Source organism: Chiloscyllium punctatum, chromosome X (assembly GCF_047496795.1).
Source record: "Chiloscyllium punctatum isolate Juve2018m chromosome X, sChiPun1.3, whole genome shotgun sequence".
NCBI lineage: Eukaryota > Metazoa > Chordata > Chondrichthyes > Orectolobiformes > Hemiscylliidae > Chiloscyllium > Chiloscyllium punctatum.
The window spans coordinates 20672973-20692984 of NC_092791.1; the positions used below are offsets into that span (position 1 = coordinate 20672973).

Below are 20012 nucleotides of genomic sequence, written 5' to 3' on the forward strand. Positions count from 1 at the left end.
AATATCAATTTCTGTGGACGATGAGTCGAGGACAATGGTGGCTGGGGAGCATTCGGAAGTTGCATGGTTGCCATGACAAACCTTCAGCAAACTGCAGCTGCCAAGCACCCATCTAACTTATATGTCAGGAACTTCTACCATCTAGTTTCTTGGATAAAAGAGAAAACAGGGAGTGGCATGTAAATAAAGAGAGTTGGGGTTTAAATAAGATACAAATATATGGAAATAAATTAGTTACCATCTAATGATATCACCATTTAAGCTGTGAGGGGATAAAATCAGCAAAATTTTTACCCAATGTGGGCAATCAAATGTTCTAATTCTCACCATATTTTTCCATCTTTCTCATTACTTCCTTTGCACCTCAGTAGGGAAAATTCTGTCCTATATCAAATGATTTGGATGTGAACAAAAATGCAATGTTCCCATGTTTCTAGATGACGAAACTATGTGAGAATATGAGAGGATGATGGAGAGAGGCTTCAACGCGATTTCGACAGGCTGAGCAAGTGGACAGGAATATGGCAAAACGGAACATAACGTAGATAAGGGGACAGTGAAGGGAAAATGGCATTGAGGTACATTATCAGTCATGACCTAGAATCTCAACGGGGTTGAAGATACTTTTAAATCAACACTACTTAGTGATGATATTACACAGATCTGGAATAGGTGAGATTTGAACCCAGGTCTCCTAGCTCAGAGCAAGGGACTCTCCCACTACATCACAAGCACTCTCCCCAAAAAGGAACTGAACTTTCTACTCGCTAATTAGGTAAAAGCAAGGACTGCAGATGTTGGAAACCAGGAATCTAGATTAGAGTGGTGCTGGAAAAGCACAGATCAGGCAGCATCGACGTTTCGGGCAAAAGCCCTTCATCAGGGATAGTGCTGAAGAGCTTTTGCCCGAAATGTCAATTTTCCTGCTCCTTGGATGCTGCCTGACCTGCTGTGCTTTTCCAGCACCACTCTAATCAAGACTCACTAATTGGCTTCAGCTCTTTTTATTGCCTCTCATCACAGGCAGTGGAAGAGTCAGAGATGTACAGCAAAGAAACAGACCCTTCTTGTACATGGGGTAAGTCAAACAACTAATTGAGAGCAAACACAGATCCCATCACAAATTTTTGCTCCTATACCCAATGACAGCAATCCTTCACGTTAATATGTATGGCTCAAGAAAATGCCTATTGCAACCTTAAGTCTACCCAAAAAATAAAAGACATAGTTCAGTGATAAATAATATCGATGTAATGCAGCTGCAAGGCAAAAATGTCAGACTTCAAAAAGCAAAGGCAACACAGCTGGGAAATCCTCAGGCTGAAACAAAGCAGAATTAACCACTTAAAGCATTAATATTTACACTTTTTCCAGGGGTAGGGAAAGAAAAAGATGGAAAATAGCCAGATACCATATGCTTCATTGCTTATGAATCACTCAGGAAAGCCAAAGGCAGTAGGAATGTATGCTCCCATTTCAGAGTTTGAAATTATGCAAGAAGCTTATAGAACAGTTACAAAACAACAAGTATTCAAAGCACAGTAAGTTGTAACCTTAAACATCCCTGGTGAGTTGCTGTCGGTAATCTTGGGAAACTATCCAGAAAAGGATGGAGATATACCAATAAACTGCTTTTGAGGGCTGAAGACAAGAAGGAGTTGGCTAGTAGAATATTCAGTATGAGCAATTCATATTATGAAAAGACACTGAGACAGTGATGTACTTCAGGAAACGGTGAAGGAAGTTCAGTGAAGCTGCCTCAGTTACATTTAAGTATTCAGTAGCACTGCTTTGAAACCAGCCCCAAAAATGTGGGTATCACATCCAAAAAGGATTAACCCAACTAAACCTTATGCTGTGCAGGTAAGAACTCAACCAAGTCCAGCACAACACTACCACATACATGTATTTATCTATTTCAAGTCTCAGAAACCATAGAAAGCTTATTTCCCAAAGATAATTCTCATTAACTAAACAATGAGTGCTAACAGTGCCAACAGTTCAGAGACAATGTCAGATTTTCCCAACGTTGCATTAGGATATGATGTGATCAATTTGGAGATTGATCAGATGAAATTTTGTGAACAGCAAGAAATTATTGGAATTTGATACAGTTGGCAATCCTACGCTATGCAATTATCTTGTAAATAACCAGGGACTTTTGCATTCTGGAAAGCAAAAAGAAATCAATGGCTACTCTAAACAATTGTCTATTTGCTAGGGGGAAAAAAAAGGCATCCCCTCAAATGATAATGGCTGAATATAAATGTTCTGCTGTGATATAAACAATGGGAAGTTAGTTTTAAAACACATAAGCTATTAAAATTCCAGTAGAATAATTAGTGGGAATGTTTAATATTATAACTCTAAGGGAAGGAAACTGACCCTCAGGACATTAGGGATAATTTCCCCCAAATATCTGTTTTCATATGGCAAATCAACTCAGAGAGAGAGAGAGAGAGAGAGAGAGAGAGAGGGAGGGAGAGAGAGAGGGAGAGAGAGAGAGAGAGAGAGAGAGAGAGAGAGAGAGAGAGAGAGAGAGAGAGAGAGAGAGAGAGAAAATCACTGGAACACCACAATTTGAAAGTCAGTAAACTGATAATGTAAACAAAAGTGGCATTCAAGACAGCAAGTTTCAGTCCAACCTCAGTATAAAACTTCTAACAGCTGATTATGTGGCCAAGAGGCTAAAAAGCTTCAGGCTGCTGTGGAAACAACGTGCAATGTAATCAGGACATTAAATTATATCAGTAAGGCACCCAGTATTACAGAGCCACTTCATTCCCTGTACTATAAATACAAAGTCACAGCAGTTTTCAGAATGAAGTAAGCACAATCAACATGCTTTAAAATAGCGTGCTAAACAATTTTAATTGTCAAAGGCTAATGACTCAAACATCAATGCTCATTTTACCAAATGGGAAGCAATGACAGCACAATTTTGTTTTTTGAAAAGTTGTCCTCATGTTACTAATATCTCCTCCAGAATTTAATTGTAATCCCCTCCCCACCATATCCCTATACATTTTTTAAAAATCCTTACCAAAACCACTTGAGTTTTCCTCCCTTGCTTTTCTCTCTATGTCTTCGATCAAACAACTGGCTTCTGCAGTCTTGTCTAGCCACTTTTTGGAAACATCAGACTTGAGATGCTGATCTTTGTTAGCCTGCTTGAGAGAACAAAAACATCCAGCACGTTCAACCCTGATCATTTTTCTTTTTTCTTGACGGGGGAGGGGGTCAGGCAACATCATGATGACATCCTCTTGTTCATATCTCATTAAAGTGAAGCATAGCACATGATTTGGCTATCAATTACAACTGAAAGCAATCAACTTGCTCATGGCATTATCTTTTGTTGAAGAAAGCATATCACTTATTTAAATCAAATCCTCTCTGTCTCCTGATTGTGATTAGTATATTGTCTGGCTGAAAGACACCATCAGACTTAATTAGCACTTAAATCTCTACATGAACAAAGAGAAATTCAAACAATGAACTTAACGTTTTGAGGCCAGTCTGCTCAAGTTCAGACCCAAATAATTTCGCATAAGCCTTAATAAACCTACCCTCAGTTAATGAGGGTACTGTACAGTACTGCCATCTGGATTAGAGTTCAAAATCCTTGCAGTACTCCTGAATGAAGCTGACCCCCATCTGCAGTGATCACTGGGCCCCTTTAATCCCATTTCCAGATGGTCAAAGAAAAAAATGACTGGTACCTATGCTCATTTGCAACTCCATATGCCACTGGTAATTGCTTCTGGCATAATATAGGTAATTCAATCATTTTAAAATATCTTTCGCTGGTGTATGTATTTCAGTGACAAAGACCTCGATAGATCAGTGTGTTACCAAACTCCGTTCATATTACATCTGCCATCCTGTGCAGACAGAAGGATTTGCTCCAGCTGCTCCAATTCCAAACATGAAAACACTCTGCATATCAAAGGGGCTCGTCTGTGTAGCATTTTCTCATTTGTTTTATCATTTTTAAAAAATCCTTCTGCCTCTTGTTTTCCCTTCCTTCCACCCACCCTCCCCCAAACCACCAACTTTCTCCCAGCCTCCCCAAAAGCATCAGCTACTGTCATGGTGCAGTTTCAGAAAGGCAGGCAAGTAAAATCATAGAAATGGCACAGGCAGCAATTTGGCCCATCATGCATATCCAGACCCTTTGGTAGAGTTATCCAATATCATACCATCCAAAAAGTTAAATCTGTACACAAGCCTGAGTAGGCATCACAGCCAAGCTTGATTCTGTCTCAAACATGTGCACTTTCCAGCAAGATCACAGGATAATGATCAGGTATAGCTGATTTTTGATATTGCAGGGACTTAAAAGCAGACTCGAAGAGTGTGGTGCCAGAACAGCACAGCCAGTCAGGCAGCATCCAAGAAGGAGAATCTACTTCTTGGGCAAAAGCCCTTCAGCAAGAACGAGCACATTTCCGAAGGGCTTATGCCTGAAACATTGATTCTCCTGCTCCTCGGATGCTGCCTGACCAGCTGTGCTTTTTCAGCACCACACTCACTTCTGATCTCCTGCATCTGCAATACTCACTTTCCCCTCCTTAAAAGCAGACCTCAGTGACTGAACCAGAAACCCTTCTAGTGAGGTTAGCGTATTTTACAGGATGTGTGAGACAGAATGGGTCAATTCAGAACAAATCTCAACTGACTCAAGTTTATTTTCGAGGATATTATGTCAAGTCTATTTGACATGATTTATTGGGATCCCCTTTCCTATACAAACATAGGAAGCGATTTTGGATCTTTAAAACTCATTTATAAAATTCACATCACTTAATTACTGTTGTTACTTCTGAAGAAAACACAGTCTCTCTCTCTCTCCCAGATACTTCTTGACCTGTCTGATCCACACCTGAGGTCTTCTTGCATAATTCAAGGGGATCCAAAATTTCACACCATTATTTCATCACAGAAGTCCTAACCAAAACACTGAAAAATACTGCTGGAAATAAATCCGAAAATGAAAACAGAAGTGCTGGAAGTACTGATCTGTATTGGCACAGCAAACAGACAAGTTGTGGTTTCTGATGTGAAACCCTTCATCAGAACAACCTTAAATAAGCAGTGTCCACAACAAGAACAGAAAATAAATATGGTGTTACAAGTTTGAATTCAAAATTGGAGGTGGTGCTGAACTATATTATTTGGTAGTATCATGAACAAGTCAACCAGGTTCCTGAAGTTTTTTTAAAATTTGTTACCAGCTTATCACAGCAACTTACTCAAGCAAAGATCTAAAGTGCACAAGTATTTACAACTACCCCTCTCTAAAAATACACAGACACATGCTTCTTCCAAGCCTGGGAAAAACACGAAGCTCTGTGCAGAGAATGTTTTCTTTAAAGTACTTTGGCCAAATAACAGTTATGATGTAAACTGAGATTATATCTCATTTATTGCAAGTGTGGAATTTTGATTGAAGTTAGTAACCCATGGGTTTTCAGTGGGTCTGAAGCTAATTATTAACTTAGATACTTCTGTAGCCATGGCGATTGCTCTTAAAACAGTTTGGAGGACTGGCTTTAGAATGAATACGTTTTGTGCATCACTTAAAGTTTTTTTAAAAATTTACCTGAGATTACCTTGCTGGATCGCAAAGCAAATAACAAGGCCTCAAGGTTTGTTAGCGATTTCCAGAACTGTTTTCTGTTAAAAGCTGAAGGGAAACTGCCACTGCTTGGAAAGAAAGCTCGTTTTATTTTGAAGCAGACCTGTGAAGACCTTGGATGAGGAAGACTTCTTAGAAGGATATACAGTGAACTAGGTTACTTTAGAGTGAAGAGTTAGTGTTAGTCCCGGAGCAGAAGTATTGGTATAAAACACTGAAGATGTTACTTAAAGCTGAGCTCAGATAAACTCAGGTATACAACAGCTATCATCAGCTCCAATCTAAAAGTTGAAGTCAAAAAAGAGACATAAACTTAAGGAGGTGTTAAGATACAGGGACTCTGATGAGAGTAATTTGACAAAGTGCATTTTGGGTACTATACCAGGGTGTGCTTTGGGTACTACATATGAGCATTTTCATTTTTCTCTTTTCAATTTATAAAGGAATGTATTGGGATTACTAGGATGATAGTTTTATTGTGTGTTTAAAAATCTTTGATTTTGTATAAGTAGTTCAAAAGATTTTTAAAAATTTTATCCATTTCTCAATAGATTTCTGTTTTATTGTTAAGCATGCAAATGCTGCAGAATTTGCTTTATATATCAGCGAGACACCACATGGTTAAAACTAAATAAATCTAAGTATGATCTACGAAGCCAGGTTTCAGTCTGGGATTTGACTTGACTTGTAATATCACTTGGAATCATAACAATAAAATTCAGGAGTAAGCATTTTTCAAATTATCCAAAATGCTGCTCTTCACCAACATTCCTTGGAACACAAACTGTTCGCACTGGGTTGCCTTTCTGGATCAGTTGTAGCTAATCACAACAGGAAAATCTTTCAGCTACTAATTTGACTACTATGGTTACTTTCAGATTGAAGGTAAACAGGGGAAATGCTTGCAGGCTACAAACAAAGACCAAAGTGATTTTTTTTTAAAATTAAGAACAAATAATTAAAATGGAGATGCCAGGTCAGGCAATGTGTTGCATCTGCATGATGTGGGAGCTGGTACCCATTGTGGTACAGCATGACCACATCTGCAGAAGCGTTGGTTGCTAGAGAAACTCTGGCTCAGAGTTGATGAGTAGTTATCCGACCCTCTTGCTGCCTCAAGGTATGCAAGTAGTGTCCTGCACGAGTAAGAAATATCTTTGGTTTCTGCAACTGCAGGGAAAGTCAAATTCCAATGTTTGTTTTTCTTGATGTGCAAAGACTCTACAGAACTGCTTTAATAGCCGTGAATGTAGATAAAAGTTTATGAATAAAGTATATTTTTGCAAAAAAGCAAGCTTGAGTCTGAGCTTCAAGCTTGAGTCTTAGCACATCAGTGAGGGGGAAAAGAGTTACCTGGACGTAACAGGAGGCAGTCTCACCCCTATAATAAACTACCTCAAATTTGGTCAACAATCAGGGACAGGTAGAGAGATCCAGGAGGTTGTGCTGAGGGAGCCTCAGCCCTTGAGCTTGTCTAACGGGTTGGAGATTCTTGCTGTGTGGATGAGAGTGGGGGCTGTAGGGTGGATGAGTAAACTGATCAGAGCACCATGGTACAGGGAACCATTCAAGAGGGAGGAGAAAAGCGAAGTAGTTATAATCAGGGATAGTATAGTCAAGGGCATAGGCAATTCTCTGTGACTAGGACAGAGAGTTTCAAATGTTGTATTGCCTGGGTTCAGGATCTCTCATCTGGGCTGCAGAGGAACTTGGAGTGGAGGGGAAGATTCAATTGTCATGGTCCATGTAAGTAACAATAATATCGGTAGAAAGAGAAAGAGGCACTGCTGAGGGAATATGAACAGTGAGGGGCTAAATTGGAAAGCAGAACCAAAATGCTACTATTCTTCAGATTACTGCTTGAGCCATAACAACTTGACACAGCTATGAGAAGCAATCAATGCAGGACTCAGGGTGTTGTACTTAAATGCACACAGTAAACAAGGTAAGTGAGCTTGTAATGCAGATTGAAGTTGGCGGGTATGATGTTGTAGTTGTCACAGAAATATGGCTGTATGTGCTGGGAACTAAATATCCAAGGATACATGTCCTATTGAAAGGACAGGCAGATGAGCAGAGGGACATAGCTACCTTGTTTCCAAGAAGTGAAATTAAAATTGATAGCAAGTGAGATCGAGTCAAAAGGTGTAGAGCATGTATGGGTAGAGTTGAGGAACCGCAAAAGGAGAAAATACCATGATAGGAATTATATACAGGCCTATCAGTAGCCAGGATGTGGGACAGAAAATAAATCAGGAGATAGACAGACATGTAAGAAAAACACTATTACAATAACAAGGGACTTCAATACGCACATGGACTAAGAAAATTAGGTTGGTAGCAGATCTCAAGAAATGGAATTAGTGTAATATCCATGAGATGGTCTTTTGGAGCAGCTTGTGGTAGAGCTCGGTAGGGAGCAGGCAATGCTGAATCTGGTGATGTGCAATAAGGCAAACTTGATTAGAGGTCAATAGGGAAGGAACCCATGGATACAGTGACCACAATATGATGGAACTCACCCTACAATTTGAGAGAGACGTTGGAATCACATTTAACTGTACTACAATTGAGGAACAGTAATTACAAAGATATAAGGGAGAAACTGGCCAGATTTGAGTGAAAGAGAAGATAGTAGAGAAGCAATGGCAGGAGTTTCTGGGGGTAATTTGGGAAGCACAGCAGAAATTCATCCCAAGCAAGAAACATGCTAAGGGAAGGACGAGGCAACCATGGCTGACAAGCGAAGTCAGGGACAGCATAAAAGTTAAAACATACAATGTGATCAAGTTTAGTGGGAAGATTTAAGAACCAGCAGAAGACAACTAAGAAAGCAACAAAAACAAAAGGGGTGAAGAAGAAATAGGAGAGTAAACTAGTTCGTAATATTAAAAAGACAGTGTTTCCTCAGATATCTAAAAGATGACACTGGACCGCTGCAAAATGAAGCTGGAGAAATAATAATGGGTAACAAAGAGATAGCAAAGAAACTGAAGAGGTACTTTGCATCAGTTTTCACAGCGGAATACATCAGCAACATACCAGAATTGCAAGAGTCAAGTAGCAGCTATCACTAAGGAGGTGCTGGGGAAGCTGAAAGGTCTGAAAGTGAATTAATCACCTGGACGAGATGGGCTACACCCCAGGGTTCTGAAGGAGATAGCAGAGGACACTGTGGATGCATTGGTGGATATCTTTCATGAATCAAGGAGGATCCCAGAGGGCTGAAAATGGCAAATGAAAGATCCCTGTTTAAGGAGGGAGGAAGGCACAAGACAGGAAATTACAGGTCAGTTACACTGATCTTGGTCACTGGTAAGATTTTAAGAGTCCATTATAAAGAATTACAAATGAGATTGCAGAGTAGGTAGAAGCGCATGGTAAAAATAGGGCAGTCAGCATAACTTAGTCAAGGGGATGTCATGCCTGTCAAATCTGTTAAATAATTGTAAGGAGGTAACAAGCAAGTTAGACAAAGGAGAGCCAGTGGATGTAATCTATTTGAATTTCCAGAAGGCCTCTGACAAGGTGTCTCACGGGAAGCTGCTAAATAAATAAGACACCAAGGTATTAGGGACAAGGTACTGGCATAGATAGAGGATTGGCTCACTGGCAGAAGGCAAAGAATAGGGATAAATGGGTAGGTTGTGATTAGAGGAGTTTTGCAGCAGTGTTGGGACCACAAGTATTCCTGTGATACATTAATGACCTGGAAGAAGGAACGGAGGGCATTACTGCAAAGTTTGCAGATGACACAAAGGGAGGTGGGGGGGACAGGTAGTGTTGAGGAAGCAAGGAGGCTGCAGAATGACTTGGACATGCTAGACAAGTTTGCAAAGAAATGGGGGATGGAAGACAATGTGGGAAACTGTGAGGTTATCCATTTTGGTAGTAAAAATAGAGGAATGCAGTAGGAGAGACTAGGGAACAAGGAGCACAGCCTCAGGTTGAAGGGACATCCCTTTAAACTGAGATGAGGAGGCATTTCTTCAGCCAGAGGGTGGTTAATCTGTGGAACTCATGGCCCCCACAGCCCGCTTTGGCAAAGTTATTGAGTGTATTTAAGACAGAGAAAGATAGGTTCTTGATTGGTAAAGGGATCTAGGTTATGGGAGTAGGCAGGAGAATGGGGTATGAGAAACATATCAGCCATGATCAAATGGTGGAGCAGACTCAAATGGGCAAGTGACCTAATTCTGCTCCTATATTTTATGGTCCTTTAGTACCCTCCACTTGTGATTAAGACTTTCAGTAGGTTTTCAACTCAAACTTTGAGAGAGGTTTCAGAGAACAAAAAAGGGGTGCTATGATTGTTGCTCCAGGAAAGTTCTATTTTTGTGTTCAAATCCAAGAGCTTCAGTACACCTACAAAGTATATTTTTATGTTCCCTCTCTGAAAATATTGTAGATTCAATGACTCCAGTTGAGGCAGCCTATGTTCTTTGCAAGTGCAACATTTATCCCTGCTGCAGAGCGAGAGAAAGGCTGGCTGTGAAAATGTTCTTTCCCAAAAGGTCAAAATATAGACAGATTTACACAAGACAGTTCCAGTCAGAGTCTCAAATTAATATCCAATAGAATATCTTCATTAAAAAAAAACAACATAAACTGGAAAATAAACAGAATGATCAGTATGCATTTCAGATATTTGATTTTGGGCAGGTTAGGTGGATAGGCCATACTAAATTTCACTATGCAGGAATTAGCCACCAGAAATAAGAGGTTAAAGAGATAGGGTAGGATGCTCTTTAGATAGTTAGCACAGACCCGATGGGCCGAATGGCCCCTTTCTGCACTGTGGGGATTCTATCATTCTATTCCGAGAACAGGATGATAAAATACCAGAAGTGTTAAGGATAAAGAGCGTTAATGTTTCAGGTTGATGGCTCATCATTATAACACTGACTAAAGGTCTGAAATGGTAAAAACAATGACTGCAGATGCTGAAAATCAAATACTGGATTAGTGGTGCTGGAAGAGCACAGCAGTTCAGGCAGCATCCAATGAGCAGCGAAATCAACGTTTCGGGCAAAAGCCGAAGGGCTTTTGCCCGAAACGTTGATTTCGCTGCTCGTTGGATGCTGCCTGAACTGCTGTGCTCTTCCAGCACCACTAATCCAGTAAAGGTCTGAAATGTCAACTGTTTCTCTCTCTGCCAATGCCACTGATCTAGTAAAGATTTCCAGCATTTTCAGTTTTTGTTATTTCATGATACAATGTCCATTAGTTTTGTTTGATTGGAAGCATGGGTGAAGGGGGTATTGTAAAAGAAAGTACATCTTGGAATGTTAAGAGGTGACAATGCAAAGTGCAAGCAAGATCAAAAATGGCAAAAGGTATTGCTCAGTTCTTTAAGTATAGGAGTTGGGAAGTCATGTTGAGGTTGTACAGGACATTGGTGAGGCCTTTTTGGGAATACTGTGTCCAGTTCTGAAGGAAGGATATTATCAAGCTGGGGAGGGTTCAGAAGAGAGCTACCAAGATGTTGCCAGGTATGGAAGGTTTGAGTTATAAGGAAAGGCTGGATAGACTGGGACTTTTTTCACTTGAGTGTAGGAGGTTGAGACATGATCTGATAGAAGTTAATAAAATAATGAGGGGTATAGACAGAGTTAACGATAGTCGTCTTTTCCTAGGGATGGGGGATTTCAAGAGTAGGGGGGACATATTTTTAAGGTGAGAGGAGAGAGATTTTAAAAAGGCAAAAGAGGCATTTTTCTTTCCACACAAGAGTGTGGATCAGTGTATGGAATGAATCTCCTGTGGAATTGGTGGATGTAGGTACAATTACAACGTTTAAAAAGACATTTGGATAAGTACGTGAATAGAAAAGGTTTGGAGGGATATGGGCCAGCAGCAGGCAGGGGGGGATTAGTTTTGTTTGGGATTATGTTTGGCATGGACTGGTTGGACCAAAGGGTCTCATCCCGTGCTGTATGACAGTGATGAAACAGGGAAACTGGTGGTGCCAACGATTCTGGGGGTATGTCGGGGGGGGTGTGTATGCATGTATGACAGCATGGCAGATGGACACACACACACACACAAAGACTGCTTTACTTTGCACTTAGCAAGGACTCTCTTTCTCCCATTCACAGCTTAACTTGACACTTTTTTTTAACATCTTGATTTCCTTTCTCCACTATGGACCTCTGTCTTTTACACTAGGCCTCTATCCCACCTGCCCTCTTGCCTCTCCCTGTGTAAGTTATGAAAAGTAACCTATTTCCATCACCTTTCAGTTCTGAAGAGTCATACCAGACTCAAAACATTAACTTTGTTTCTCTGTCCACAGATGCTGCCAGACCTGCTGAGTTTCGCCAGTGTTCATAGAATCATAGAATTATAGAGATGTACAGCACGGAAACAAACCCTTCGATCCAACTCGTCCATGCCGAGCAGATATCCAAACCTGATCTAGTCCCATTTGCTAGCAGTTAGCCCATATCCCTCTAAACCCTTCCTATTCAAATATCCATACAGATGCCTTTTAAAATGTTGTAATTGTACCAGCCTCCATTATTTCCTATGGCAGCTCATTCCTACATACACAACCCTCTGCATGAAAAAGTTGCCCCTTAGATCCCTTTTATACCTTTCCCCCTCACTCTAAACCTATGCCCTCTACTTCTGGACTCCCCCAAACCAGGGAAAAGACCTGGTCTATTTACTCTAAGTATACCCCTTTATATTGTAAAATGCCTTGCACTGTTTATTTTATTCAATTGAAATACTGTCAGCCTTTGAGATGTTCATCACTTTTTAGCTCTTCCAATATTTTAACCAACTTTTATATTGTTATATTATTCTTATTTGTATGTCCATAGACAACATTGGATTCCTTTTTATGTTCAATGCAATTCTCATTCACTTTTTACCTCTCATATTTCCTTGTTCCCTTCCCCTGTTAGCTATGTATTTATGCCGGTTCTTACCGGTCAATCTAGCCTCTGCCATATTTCGGCTTTCTCTCACTCTATATTGATTTATTCAAGCTAATGCCTCACTAGAAGTAATTTTTCAGTTTTGCCTGCCAGTTTTTTTTATCCTAATTTACTCAGGACCGATCTGATCTCACTCCTCAGAAAAAGGCTCTCCTTCAATTACAAACTTCTCTCCTCGATGGCTCCTTTTTCATTTCTATAAATGAGCTAACCTTTACGATACTATGATCACAGTACCGAATTTTGATCCCATTGACCCACTTCATTCCTCTAAACAGCATCATTTCCATCCGCATCATGCTTGGAGCATACTGAGCAACATGTTTGTTAATGCACTTCACAAGCTCTTCTCCCTGCTACTCTTTGCAGTATGACTACCTCAGTCTAAAATGGAAGTTAATTCAAGTCCCTCACTATCACTATTCTATGGTTCTGTTAACCCTTTGGGATTTCTCTGCAAATTTGCTCCTCTGAATCTTTCCCTTTAGACAATGTTCGATAATGTTACACCCATTAGAATAATAGTTCCTTTATTGTTTCTTGACTCTAATCAGGCTGGAAGAAGAGTTGTAATAACTTTAACAAAGTAAATAGACTTTGGAAAACAAACATTGGGCCTGAACCCTGCTAAACTAAAAGAGGGAACTTAAATATTGAGATTGTAATTGTGGTGGTGAAAGCCTGTACAAGGAGATGCAGAGAGAAAAAGAAAAATGGATTGGGACTCCACAGTTACACTTCATGACCAGAAGTGAAATGCCTCTACTTTCATCAAAATTAGATCACGGTAAAAAGAAGGAAGGATGAGCAAACAAAAAAGCCAAAATTGTTCAATGAACTGAGGCATTGAAGGAGCAGATTGAGATGTTAGAGGAAAACTGTAACAGCAAAACAGATGCATGTAGCTCAGAGATGAACGAGAGTCAGCAGGAGGCTGTGAACATAGAATCCCTCCAGTACGGAAGTAGGCCATTTGGCCGATCAAGTCCACACTGACCCTTCAAAGATCCATCCATCCACCCACCCCTCCCCTCCCCTCCACCCCCCCAATCCCTGAATTTCCTGCGGCTAATATAACCTAGCCTACACATCTTTGAACTGTGGGAGGAAGCCCACACAAACACGAAGAATTTTTGTGGAGTTTGCATACAGTCACCCAAAGGTGAATCAAACCCAAGTCCCTGGCACTCTGAGGCAGCAATGCTAATCACTGAGCCACTGTGCCACCCAGAATGACACAAGAGAACAGAGTAATAGGACAGAGGACCTGGCAAGAAAAAGAATAGACAAAATTCTGTTTGAGATTTGCAGCATCTGCAGTATTTTCTCTTTATTTAATCACCTTGGTCATATAAAAGTACTTCTTCCAGTTTTGTTGGGACTGTGGATTCCTCCTCCATGATAAACATGACCATGCAAAATCAGCTCCCCAGATTTGGACATTGCATCCACAAGCCAAATTAGTTCCAAAGCAGGTCCCTTTTTCACAATTTAAGAAAAACACAATCAAGCGCAGAAAAGGTATCACTGTAGAGGAAATAAGTTAACAAATGCATGGGAGGATCTTGCCAAACAAACTATCATGTCACAGCATCTAACAAGCTGCAACCTCATTGGAAACTGAATGCTAAAACTCTACTGTGGAGCAATGCCAAAATCACAAAGACAGAAAATAGGAGCAGGAGGAGGTCATTTGGCCTGTCAGGCCTCTGCCATTCAATACGATCACAGCTGATTATCCAACTCAGGACCCTGTTCCTGCCTTTCTCCATATCCTTAGATTTCTTTAGCCCCAAGTGGTTCATCCAACTTCTTGAAATCATACAATGTTCTGGCATCAACTGCTTTGTGGTAGTGAATTCCACTGGCTCACTACTCTCTGGGTGAAGAAATATTTCATTTCAGTCCTAAATGTTTTACCCTGTATCCTTAGATTGTCCAGGACCAGGGGTCACATCGGAAGGACAGCGCCCAGATCATGTCTCAAGAGCACTGAATCATCAGGGCAACTCTTGTCTGCTCTGCCCAAAAGATCTGTAGCTCCAAGATTGGTCTACTGAGTCAGCCAAGATCATGAAGCCTGGCATACATCCTCCTCATTTTGAGGAAATAGGATGAAAACAATTGGGCAAGATCCCCAGTTATTAACTGCCAAGGACATCATAACATCTAATGCTCTCTCAATTGTGTACACATGCCTTCGATCAGAAGTCATTCCTGCCCAGTCAGGATGGAGAACCATGGCCGATCTAACCTCACTACTTGCTACTGTATCACCCTGTCGAGATCAATTAATAAAAAGAAAGCAAAGATCTGAACTTGAAACCTTTGGTCTGAATATCACAAATGGCACATTAACCAAACAAGTTGTGGGAATTTGCTTATGCTTCAAGTAACCAACAATTTTGGGTGTCAGATCAGAATGGTTACCTCTCAGCTGAACTAGTATTTTAGCAGTCTGCACAAAGTTTGTGTAAAAAAAGAAATTAAGAATGCCACTTTCATTCATTTCAGGAAAAAGCATTAAATTATCACAAATGGGGAAATTCAATACCCAGATTTATCCAAGGCATCTAGGTGACCTTCATAATCAGCTGGGTACCACTTACAAAGGAAGAACACATGATAGTCATATTGTCATCAAGTGGAGTAACATATTAAAAATGCAGAGGAGTTTTAATGGGGGATTTTAACTTTATGGATTGGGAGGGGCAGACCTGTTAGAAAGCTAGTGAATTTCTGGAGTACATCCAGGATAGCTTCCTATAGTTGTGTCATGGATTCAAAAACAGACAAGCAACATTGGAATTAAAGAGTAATGAGCTGGATTTAATTAGTAAGTTAATTTGTGTGAACATTTATCAAAGAGTGATCATAACATGTGAGTTCAACAGTGTTTGAAAGCAAAAAGCAGGAATTAGTTACTAGAATTTTAGATGAAGGTAAGCCTGACTTTAATGAGTTCAGACAGAGACTGTCCACAGTAAAATGGGTAAAACAACTGAAGAACAATAGAGGATGTCTTAGAGAAACATTCAAAGCAATACAGAACCAGTTTATATCTGACAGGGAAAGGCTCCACTTCACAGCAAAAACAAAAACAAAAACAAAAACACAGTCTTACAAAACATGGGGAAAAAAACCCAGCACATTCTGCCAAATGGGAAAAACACAACGACCAAAGGGCCACTAAGCAGCTCAAAAGCACAAATGAAAAGTGATTATGAAAGGAAATTTGCAAAGGATATCAAAATCAATGAGAACAAATTTCACAGCGACATAAAAGGGAAAGTGGGGAGTTAGAAATCAAGTTGGCCTATGAAGGACTGAAAGTGGAGATATTGAAAATGGCAATTAGATTGGATTAGATTCCCTACAATGTGGAAACAGGCCCTTTCGGCCCAACCAGTCCACACCGACCCTCCAAGAGTAACCCAGCCAGACCCATTTCCCTCTGACTAATGCACCTAACACGATGGGCAATTTAGTATAGCCCATTCACTTGGCCTGCACATCTTTGGACTGTGGGAGGAAACCGGAGGATCCGGAGGAAACCCATGCAGACATGAGGAGGATATGCAAACTCCTCACAAACAGTCGCCAGAGGCTGGAATTGAAACTGGGACCCTGGCACTGTGAAGCAATAGGACTAACCATTGAGCCACTGTGTTGAATAATTTCTTCAGTGTTTACAGTACAAAGATGAGGATAGGTTAGCAGAAGTTCTGCAGAAATTAATAGTAGATCAGGGACAGGGACAGAATAAAATTAAATGGAAGTGAAACATTGATAACAAAGGAAACTATTGGAACTAAAGAGAGTGACAAATCCCCAGGACATGATGGTTTCCAAAGGGTCAGAGGGAGTCAGTATCATGAGGCATTCGCTTATTCCACAGGAGTCATCTTTGAGTTGGTCCAACAGTTGGTTTTTGATGGCAAAGCAGACTCCACGGACTCAGCACTCTTCTTCAGCCTTGCCTTTTCAGAAAAAGGTGTAGCCACCACCTTGCTCTATGAACGGTCTCTCCCCATTTTTGCTAACGATTTGGATAACAGCATAAAAAGTCATATATCCATGTTTACGGAGGACAAAATTAGGCAGCATTGTATACTGTAGATGATGGCATAAAATTACAAAGGGATGCTCATTGATGAGGTAAGTGGACAAAACTACAGCAGATGGAGTTCGATGTAAGCAAGTGAGAGGTTATACCTTTTTGGCCAAAAAAAAAAGGGACAGATTAGGATACTTTCTAGATGAAATGAAGTTAAATACAGTGGATGGCCAAATAGATTTGGGGGTTCAGGTGCCCGGATCTTTAAAAAGGTCACAAACAAGTGCAGAAAATAATCAAGGCAGCTAATGGACAGCTGGCCTTCATATCTATGCTGTAGCTCTCCAGAACCCTATTTAAACCCACTTGAAGTACTGAGAGGAAATCTGGGCACCATATCTCAGGAAAGATATAGTGGACTTGGAGAGTACAACATAGGTAGACTTCACAGCTTAAGTTATGAGGAGAGAATATACAAATTAGACCAGTTTTCTCTGGAATTTAGAAGATTATGGTGTGATCTGATCAAAGTCTTCAAGATATGAATAGGAAAAGATAGGGCAGATAAAGAGAAACTCTTTCCACTGGTTGGGATTCTAGAACTAGAGGGCATAGTCTGAGAATAAGGGCCAGACCATTCAGGACAGAGGTTAGAAAACACTTCTACACATAAAAGGGTAGATGTTTGGAACTCTTCTACAAATGGCAGTGGATGCTAAGTCATTAATTTTAAATCAGAGATAATACTTCTGCTTAACAAAAATGTATCTAAGGGATATGCACCAAAGGCAGGTGTATAGAGTTGGGCCATGATCTCATTGAATGAGATAAGATGCTCAAATGGACTGAATGGCCTACTCCTGTTATGTTCCTAAAAGATAAAAAGGTACAAACCCAGTTCCACTGAAAAGTTTGGAAAGGTTGCTGTTGCTCTATCCAGAAGAACAAAGTTATATATATTTTTTAAAAATGAGCAAGTAGAAAGAGGAATAAGAAAGGAATAAACATGCAAAGGCAAATCATGTGTTTGAGATGAGTGGATTGAAAGAGCCCAGTGTTTCATTATATAACAGCATGTATCATGTGAATCATTTGACTTTTCAAAAAAAAACACTTTCTCCTTTCAGTATGTTTCAACGTGTTTCGCCACTCAGATCAGTTGGAGATTTATACTCTTTCACATCTTTAGTTTCAATGTCAGAGATTAGTTTTGCTTCCAAATCTCTTAAGGAAATATGGTTTCTGTAGATCAGGGGACATGCAGATGATTTGCCTACAGGCTAACATGCGAAATAGCTTGGCAAAGCAGTCCAAGTTAAGTCTCAAAGTGAGGGAGGAGAGGCTGAGTGATCAAACAATAAACACTTGTATTTAAGAGCATGATTTGGAGATGCCGGTGTTGGACTGGGGTGTACAAGGTTAAAAACCACAACACCAGGTTATAGTCCACCAGGTTTAATTGGAAGCACACGAGCTTTCAGAGCGACGCACCTTCATCAGGTGATAGTGGAGGGCTCAATCCTAACAATTTATAGCAAAAATTTACAGTGTGATGTAACTGAAATTATACATGATCCCAGGACACCCAGAAGTGCTTATACCTAATTAAATACATTTTGAAATGTAGTGAATGTTTTATCATAAGAAATGCACCAACCAATTTGGGCAAAGCAAGGTCCCACAAATTTGTATTGTGTAGGTAAGTGTCTCGCCTCTGATGAGCAGCTCACTTCTGAATGTGTGGACCCAGAAGCAAGCCAAGAACAGCTGTTCCGTGCATTTTTTTTGCTGACTTGTGTGTGTCCTCTCCTTTGTGCAATCTGATAAATTGATGTCATTATCCTTCAATCCCTAATACATATGGTTCTCAGATCAGTAAGCTCAAAAGACCAGGTCTGATGCCCATGTTCATTTTAGGTTTAAAGGGAAGTGGGCCAAATGCAGACAAATGGCACTAGTTTAGTTTAGGAAACTTGGTCAGCACGGACAAGTTGGACCAAAGGGCCCGTTCTGTGCTGCATACCTCTATTATTTGGTGAGAGAAATGAGAGGACAAAGATACTGTGGCTGTCAGTTGCTCCATACAGTTCCGAGATAGAGAAAAAAGAGGCTCCTGACACTGTCTACCTTCGCTTCATTCACAGATAAACAGTTGCTCATCTCTGATTGCCTCCTTGATTGGCAAGTCTTGCTCAGGTATGTCAAATGGGCTTTTAAAAGTCAGCCTTATGACTACAGGTCTAGATCACATGTAGGCCAAATCAGGTAAGTGTTGAAAAAAAACAAAATCAATGATGAAGGACGCTATTGAACCAGATGGGTTGTTGCTATAAACCACTGATTGCTTTCACGGTCAGCATATTTCCTTTGTTTGCAGAGAATGGGTCTCTCTATGATTATATTGGAAGGATGCAATAAAGATTTAACGCTGAGACCAGAAGGTTTGATTATAAGGAGAGGCTGGGACTTTTTTCCTTGAGAGCATTGGAGGCTGGGAGGTGACCTTACAGTGGTTTATAAAAGTCACAAGGGGCATAGATAAGGTGAATAGCCAAGGTCTTTTTCCCCAGGGTAGGGGATTAGAGGGCATAGGTTCAAGGAGAGGGGAAATATTTAAAAAGGGATCTGAGGGGTAACTTCTTCACACAGGAAGGCAGTGCATGTATAGAATGAGCTGCCAAAGGAAGTGGTAGAGGCATGCGCAATTGCAACATTTAAAACATATTTGGACAGCTACATGGATAGGAAACATTTAGAGGGATATGGGCCAAATGCAGACAAACAGGACTAGTTCAGTTTAGGCAACCTAGGTCAGCATGGAGGAGTTGGACCGAAGGGCCTGTATTTGGTGAAAGAAATGAGAGAACAAAACAAGGGTTTCACCACACCCAGAGAAGTTAACCAGTGCAGTCTGTTGCTGTTCTGACCTTTGCAAAAATTCAGAGATTGAGACTGGAGAACTTTTCCTGAACTGCAAAACAGCATTATACTTTTAAAAGTATAGAGTAACAAATGGAAAATATTCCAAAATCCAACCTCAAGTTGTCACTTTAAAATGGTAAACTAAATCCACTTAGTGCAAATCTTATTTTTCATTAGTTCTTACTTACTGTATCCAAGTAAAGATGGACAGCATGGAAGCAGACCCTTCAGTCCAACTCGCCCATGCCAACCAGATATCCTAACCTAATCTAGTCCCATTTTCCAGCACTTGGCCCATATCCCTCTGAACCCTTCCTATTCATATACCCATCCAGATGCCTTTTAAATGTTGTGATTGTACCAGCCTCCACTACTTCCTCTGGCAGCTCATTCCATACACTCATCACCCTCTGTGTGAAAAAGTTCCCCCTTGGGTTCCTTTTAAATC

At 40.4% G+C, this 20012-nt stretch overlaps 2 protein-coding genes across 12 annotated transcripts in view; one reads left to right on the top strand and one right to left on the bottom strand.

Moving 5' to 3' along the window:
• The window catches only part of LOC140471277 (STE20/SPS1-related proline-alanine-rich protein kinase-like), a 222316-nt gene that overhangs the window by 197952 nt on the left and 4352 nt on the right, over positions 1–20012 (top strand). For all 4 annotated transcript variants that reach the window (XM_072567255.1, XM_072567253.1, XM_072567254.1 and 1 more), the window contains exon 18: positions 18787–18838. In XM_072567255.1, coding sequence (XP_072423356.1) covers positions 18787–18838 — 52 coding nt within the window. The remainder of the gene's footprint in view (positions 1–18786; positions 18839–20012) is intronic.
• The window catches only part of LOC140471276 (LIM domain and actin-binding protein 1-like), a 139701-nt gene that overhangs the window by 34123 nt on the left and 85566 nt on the right, over positions 1–20012 (bottom strand). For 6 of the 8 annotated variants that reach the window (XM_072567246.1, XM_072567251.1, XM_072567245.1 and 3 more), the window contains one exon: positions 3044–3170. The exons of 1 other annotated variant lie outside the window; for it this stretch is intronic. In XM_072567246.1, coding sequence (XP_072423347.1) covers positions 3044–3170 — 127 coding nt within the window. The remainder of the gene's footprint in view (positions 1–3043; positions 3171–20012) is intronic. One more of the 8 variants, XM_072567250.1, reaches the window with a different exon arrangement.